This window comes from Crocodylus porosus, unplaced genomic scaffold (assembly GCF_001723895.1).
Source record: "Crocodylus porosus isolate Cpor-Errol unplaced genomic scaffold, CroPor_comp1, whole genome shotgun sequence".
NCBI classification, from domain to species: Eukaryota; Metazoa; Chordata; order Crocodylia; family Crocodylidae; genus Crocodylus; species Crocodylus porosus.
Window position 1 is genome coordinate 14501204 of NW_017728947.1, and position 7588 is coordinate 14508791.

The 7588-nt window shown below is 36.0% G+C and overlaps 1 protein-coding gene across 1 annotated transcript in view; it reads left to right on the plus strand.

Annotated features, from left to right (window-relative positions):
- ZNF143 (zinc finger protein 143) overlaps positions 1–3915 on the plus strand; it is a 61434-nt gene extending 57519 nt beyond the window's left edge. The window contains exons 15-16 of the mRNA XM_019552203.1: positions 646–792; positions 3076–3915. Of these exons, the coding sequence (XP_019407748.1) occupies positions 646–792; positions 3076–3159 (231 nt within the window). The 3' untranslated portion in view covers positions 3160–3915. The remainder of the gene's footprint in view (positions 1–645; positions 793–3075) is intronic.
- The last annotated feature ends 3673 nt before the right edge of the window (positions 3916–7588 follow it).

Here is a 7588-nt window from a genome sequence, read left to right on the forward strand (position 1 = left end):
ATGGACACATGGGCTGTGAGAGAGAAAGAGAGAGAGAGAAAAGGGGAGAACAGGCAACCCAAAAAGAGAGGGGGCTGGAATGGAGTTCTTTCACAGGCAGTCCCCTAGCTGCTCAGAACTTGGACACAGGGCTCTGTGTTAGAGACAAAGGGTTATATTAGCAACTCTTTAATTACAGCTTTAAAGATAAGAGCAGAAGCTGAGTACCCACTTTGAGTAGCAAGTCTTAATGAGTTGCAAATAGTTGAGAGCAGGCTATTTCCAGACATATTGACAGGTACTCTTATAACCTGACTTGAGCAGTGCCTTTAATGTTGAAATCAGTGTGCCTTGGCAAATGGATGATATATGCATTGTATATTGTATAAGCATAAATCATCACAAACTAAACAGCTCTGTGTACACCAATGTACAGATGATGCAGTACTACTCTTTAAGGATGTTTTTACCATTTGAGAAGGAGCATGAATATAATGATAATTGTATTGCTTTAATTTTTTGTCATTTCTCTGTTTCTTGGATTGTTTTGCTGAAAAAAATAATATATTTAATTGTTCCAGTTAGACTTTGTAGTTAGCAGCCAAAATGAATGACAATACTGTAACATATTTTAGGTGAGTTTATTTTCTTCCTTTTGTATTGAAGGTTGCTATTGTGGCTCAAGATTTAGCAGCATTCCACAGTGCATCTTCAGAAATGGGACATCAGCAACATGGGCATCATCTAGTGGCCACAGAAACCAGACCTGTTACATTGTTGGCTACATCTAATGGAACGCAAATTGCAGTGCAGGTAATATAGTAATGCAGTTATTTACAAAGAATCCTGTATCATAAGTCTTCTGGCTACTTCACAAAATTTAACTAATAAACTTGTCTTGCAACAAACAGAGGTAGTATGACTTGATAGTTAAAAAAGTAATACCAGAATGAGTTCAGAAATAATTAACATTACCTCCTTCCAGACATAAAAGGAGTACCCATCAAATTGTGTTTTTTTCCAAATAAATATATTGAGGCATATTGTGCTTTGCCTAAAAATATGATGCATTTATAATCTTTCCTTTGTGAAAGAAGAGAATATTCCAGAGTCACAAACCTTCAGTCGTAAAGCACCCTTATTAATCCTTTAAGAACAACTTATTGGGATGATCAGAAATTTAGAACTCCCAAATTTATGTTTCCCTGACTAGAGAAAGGGATAACAGCTATTCCTTTGGTAGATGGGGTATGTGTTATAAATGGTTGGAAATACCAGTAGTAAAATCTACAGATGAAATTAGTTATCTAGAGAGAGACAGCTCCAGGCATCTCCAAAAATAGGTATCCTCTGTTTATCTGCATAATGTAGAGTACATGCTGCAGTAGTATAAGCTGTTCATTCTGCTGAACCCTGAAGGGGTTGGATCTAAAGTGAAACACAAGTTTAGTTTAAATACAAATTTTTAAAGGCAGTGGAAACACAAATTTTAGTTACAGAAAGGCAGAAAAATAATACTAATATGCTGTATATAGGTAGTTTATTTGGCGGGGGGGGAAGCATACTAAACGGGTAGCTGGATGTGAAGTTTCACTTAGAGATGAGATGTCTATAAGGCCAAATCCCCAAGTATGTTTTTTATACAGATACCACTTTTATGTATTACTTGTAGTATGATTAAGTAAAAAAGGAGTACTATATGCGTATTAGAGCCATAATTTGAAGGTCATGATATATTAACATTTAAAAACAAATATTAAAAAATGAGATGCTACAGTCACAGGTAAGCTCAGGAACCCTATGAGAAGTATCAGGATAATACTTTCTGGTGAGGTATAATCCAACTCTAAATTCAAAATAGAAAATGGATGATATATGAACTGTGTTTAAATCTGACAATTTATATTTCAGCCAACCCTGCCAAGGTGCTGAGCACTCTTAGGCTCAGGTCCCTTAACCATTTGCTTAAATTCTAAGCATATGAGCAGTGCCATTGAAATGTACTGAAATTATTTTCTTACTTTCATTTATCATAGGGTGAGGAGCTGATTGCCCCTCATTTTACAGGATGGAGACTGTAGATTTTGTTTTATTTTACTTAGAACCAAAGAGACGCATTGTACATGCAGGAGTATAAGAATATAAGAAATTTGACCTCCCACCCATCAAACCTCAAAACCCTAAGTCAAAAGAATTAGTCCTTACTCATGAGAGTTGTCTCAGTAACTTCATTTGGATCTGATTGAGATAAGGACAACTATAGTGTAAGGATTTTTAGGACTGGGCCTTAGACAAATACCACATACCGAACAACAGTATGGCTGGGCAAAGATGAAAAATACAAGAACATTAGAGTGGAAATAAACATTAGAAGCTTCTTTTTACTTTTTTATTTAATACTATCTGTTAAAATAAGTTGGTTTGGAAGAAGATGATGTCCCTCTATGAATGGTAGAGAAATATTTCTAGTTTTAGTGCAGGTATAATGCAGAGCCTTTCACTGCAGCTCTAGGAGCCTTTTTTCTTCAAACTACTACAGAATTGATAAACATTTCACTACTGTACAGTTTTTTATTCCATCAGTTTGAATGATGTCACACATGTCAGTTTTAATAAAAAATGTTGATGTGCCACTTTTGTTAGAGTGTTACTTAGATATTAAAAATTAAGAAAAATGTTGTCTTTCATTTTGGCTTGTCAAGATGAGTAAGTCATTATTTAACACCTGCCTTGGATGATTGAACCCTTATCTTAGCCTTTTCTAGTAATATCTACCGAGCTGACAGATTATCTCTATGCATGTTAGGACATTTGTTTGTTATGTACAAAGACTTTTTGAAGAAAGGTCATTTGGCAGATACACAGAAACTGAGCTTAATTCCCTAAAGGGATTTATTTTTATTTTGATGCTGATTAGATAATTGCTAATACATAGTATTGAGAAAAGCCATGACAATACCAATTATCACACGTATTGCATACAGAAGTATTAACTGAAACGCAGGTTTTGCTTTTCCCCTCTGTCATTGTGTGCAAAAATGTTTTATCTTATACAGTAGTTTTGATCAACTGATGTTTCAAATACCATTTTTTCAGCTTGGAGAGCAGCAGTCATTGGAAGAAGCCATTAGAATAGCCTCCAGAATACAACAGGGTGAAACACCAGGGATTGATGATTAACTTCGAGCACTGCTACAAGAACAATAGAGTGATATTTTATTTTCAATCAGCATCAGTTCATAAAAAGTTTGAAGTTTTCCTGCTCATTGATACAGTGTACACATTTAATGCAGAGTGAAGAACACTTTGTAACTTCTGTGTACCCTTGGAATAGACTGACACCATCTACTTGAACCAGTGTATATCCAGGAATATGGAATTAGGATTATATAAATTCCCTTGTTATCCTTTCATCAGATTTCTGACCAGTCTACAAGCAAGTAAAAGCTGATGTGGAAGTACTGGAACAAATTGTTACTGCCGTGAGCAAAATAATGAAGGCATTATTGAATATTTCAAACGTTTAAAACCATTTAACAAAATCATCATTTCAGAAACGCTTACAGATAATAAAGCAAGCAAACAAAGCCTTTTTTAATTGTTTCCCATAAATAAAGGTCTTGAAGTTGGAGCCTATTATAAATCTTCACATTTTGACTTATGTTGCATACAGATTTGAAGGTTCTTCTTATTTAGATTCCCTGCCCCATCTCACTCATTGTAAATACAGACTGTTAATGCTGGAAGTGCTAATTATATTATCTTTAAATTGGATTATGTACAAAAGAGAAACTTTGGTTGTTCAATATTAAATATTAAAGACAGTAAATCTAATCATTTTGTTTCTTTACATATTTTACTTAAATCTTAAAATGTTATCCTCAAATTATGATGCAATAAAGTATAACAATATTATATTATCTGGATAGGATTATACTGTGGTGTGACATACTGTTTTACTTTTTAATGACACTGAAGTAAAAATTATTTATTTCCTGCTTTGTATAAATTGTTCCAAAGTTTATTTACCATAAGCATTACTCTGTAGCATATTCATTTTGATTGGAAGCTACTATAGTGTATTAAACATTTAATATACATTTTAATTCAATTTTAAAAATTCTGAGATAATGCAAGAATGATTAAAATGGCAGATTAGCTGACAGTTTCTGTCAAATAAGTAAACTAATGGTGAACATGATAAAATATGGGTTTTACAAACACTAATGGTTTAATTTTCAGAGATGCAGAACACCTTTGAGACTGTGTAGGGGATTTGCAGATGCTCAGTGCTTTTGAAAACCAGGCCAAAAGTCACAAGAAATAGGCTTAATTCCTGGTACTGTAAGTATAGCACTCTTTATTACCCACCATATATAAAAAGAATTAATTGTAGTTGCACTTCAAGACATAGAGAAAAGGAACCTTTAAACTTTTTATATAACCAAAAGTGACTTTAATCTTACCTTGTTAGTAGACTTGCTAAATTAAAATATTTAACTTAAGATAAAAATCAGTGCTTGTTTTAGCTGAACATGTTCATCAATGATCCAGGTACATGAGCTTCTGAGTACCTCCTGTCATCATCCCAAGAGAGAGACATCACCAGCACTTTGCAGGATCAAGCTCTAAGGAACAATCCTTTTGTAAGTATTGTAACAGAGGGATGGATTTGTTTATGTACATTCACCCCAGCATTTGATTTCAGAAAGGCCAGCTTAAAATAGAGTCAGATAAAGTAATGTAGTGTTGGTGTTATTCTGGGTTACTGATTCAAAAGTGGTTGCATCTTTTCAGGTTACCTGTACAAATATGTCAATAACAATGAAACAAAACAATGAATGAGTACAGATGGAAAAAACGTTTGAAAGTGCCATGTTCTATTGACTTTCAGTAGGACTTAGATGCTAAATTAGTTGCTGGTTTTTCTGTTGCATTAACTTCTATTATCCCATCAACGTAAGTGATATGGAATGGTGAAAGTACATTATGAATTGGCTGGGTTAGTTACCTCTGCTAAACCTTAAAAATAATCTGAGGGAGAATGTATACCAAATGCCCTATCTATATAAAGGGGCAAATTTTAGTCCTCGTAGTTAAGTTTTGGGGAGAGGTAGAAGCCTAGAACAGAAGTCACTTATTCTCTGTTCCTGTCTTCTTCCTCCTCAGGACATTCTGTAATTAGAATCTATACTTCTCCTGTTCAGCCCATCTCATTGCTTCCTAGTCTATCACTATTGGAAATAGCTTTATACAGTAGTATTTCTGAACAATTCTCTTATGCATCATAGAAAGTACAGGGGCATGTCTGTATGTGCCCGTATGGCAACGTTGTTACTGAGCTGTACTTTAGTACTTTCTTCTGGTAGTACCAAAGTATGGGGCAGTAGCAGCCCATACTGCTCCATATGCCAGGTGCGTGGTTATTTTTAGCTGCTGCTTTGCCATAGTGGCACAATATAATGAGGGAGCATGCTGCTACGGTGAAGTAGCTGCTGGTCACGAGTAGACACACATGGTCACTACATCACCATAGTGTGTCACTAGAACAACATAGCATCATGCATAGAGAGGCACCCTTTGTGAAACTTACAAGTCCTTGAGTTTGGTTCAGTATTTTTTGTTACTAGTTATATGACTAAAATTTCAGTTTGGTGTTCACAGTGAACTGGAATTGTTGCTGCTTTTGCAGGCAGGTGTGGGGAAGAAAAAAGAAAGTTATACTAGTTAAAAAAAAAAAAAAGTTCACTGAAAGGTAATTGTCCTTATATTTGACTCTCTTCTCCTCCCCTTGCTGCATTGGAGGCAGAAGATATTTGACTTAATGGCCTTCCGTTCTTTAATGCCTGGCATCTCAGTTTTGGAGATGAATAAGGAATGTCCTTCTAAGAATAAAATTCCTTGGTAGCCACTTCCCAGACCTTACAGAATCTCTATGAGGCTAGACTTAAGAAAGCATGGTGCATGCTCTTCGTGTCTCCAAACTCATCCCCAAGGGCACAGTGGGTTGGAGTAATGGAATCGTCCCAAAGGGGGAAAGGATGGGGCAGATATCCATGTAAACAGCATACGGCACCAGTAAAGACAAGGGGGAGCTCCCCTCCTAGTCTAAAAGCTTTTACCGCTGTGGAGTTCAGCCAGGCTGTGTGCCTGAGGCTGATGCTGGGTTACAGAGGAAAACCAATCTCAGCTGGATATGGAGATTGTTCTTGGTGCAGAAGTGCTCTTTATAGCTACATTGTACGCCACTTCTATTTCACATAGCTGCAGTGTGCCAGTCTCTCTTGTGAGTGACAGGACTGAAATATTCTGTGCAGCTCTTCAGGCTGAAAAAAAGAAAGAAATTGTTTTTAGCAGTTAGAAGATGCCAATGGGCTGATTGCTTTCTGAAAGTATAGGAATGGTTTAGCTGACTGACCTTTTCAGCTACTACTTTCCATCTCAGCTATCCTGGAAAACATGTAAAACAAATTTGTAAACAAAATGTAGTAAGAGATGATTTGCATTTGGATTTGCAAACATGAAAGCCCAAGTTCCAAGTGGACACTTATAACAGTCATACTCCCAGCAGAGCATATTTAGGTTTAAAATAAACTATTCCAAGGTTGATGGTATGTTGTGGTTTAAAACATAAACCTTTTTAATATAGATGGCAATAAATGATTTACCAAGTTTGCAAACTACATTTCCTGCAGTTCCACGTGGTCTGTAAAGGTGATTGTAAAAGTAACAGTAGCTATGGGTGCCAGCAGCCAGTGAACTCTGTTAGGTGACAAAGATAGTTATTGTATGACTTTTATGTCACACAAAGGGCCAGAAAATAAAGAGCAGTCTGTTACTAATCTGCTGATGCATCACAACTTTATTACAGTAACTATTACAATGTCCTTAAGCAATACAAGGAAGCATTTCCCCTTGTCTCGTCTCACCCAGTTTAAGAATTCACCTTAGGTTTGACTCTCAACTATGTAATTGCTGCTTGTTTTTGATTCTGCCATGAGAATTCACTTTATGAGAAAAGAGAATATTTGGTATTAACTCAATTAGACCTTTGCAGTGTTAACTGGCTATCGCTGACACCTAAGATCTTCGGGATCAGGATAGAAGACGACATCAGCTGCAAGGTATTTTCACAGAAAACTGTGCTTAGCTCAGTGAATGCACAAGCATGTAAATGGCAACACACAATAATTCCATAAGCATTTTGTCTTAAATTCTTTGCATAGGTTCCATACAGATTCCTTGAAATGCCATCTCAGATTCTGAAGTGACAGCAGTGGTTGGTTTTGCTTCTTCTGTGTTGAGATTATTTTAAGCATTATACTTTAAGGAATGACACACTAGGTACACTATTTGTGGCATACTTGAATGGAGGGTTTTTACCCAGGGGAAGGGGATCTTTTGCGTTCCTGTCAGAGCCATGAAAATGTCATCATTTCTTTTCTTTATATTTCCCACCATTCTCCTGGCAGAGAAGGAATAACTGAGAGACCTAGCAAGGGAGTTTTTCTATTGGTTATCTAATCTGATTTGGGTATGGTAGTCATTTTAATGGCCCTCTTTACAAAAGTGAGTCACAAAGTTTTGTGATTTGAGTAAGAGGTTTCTC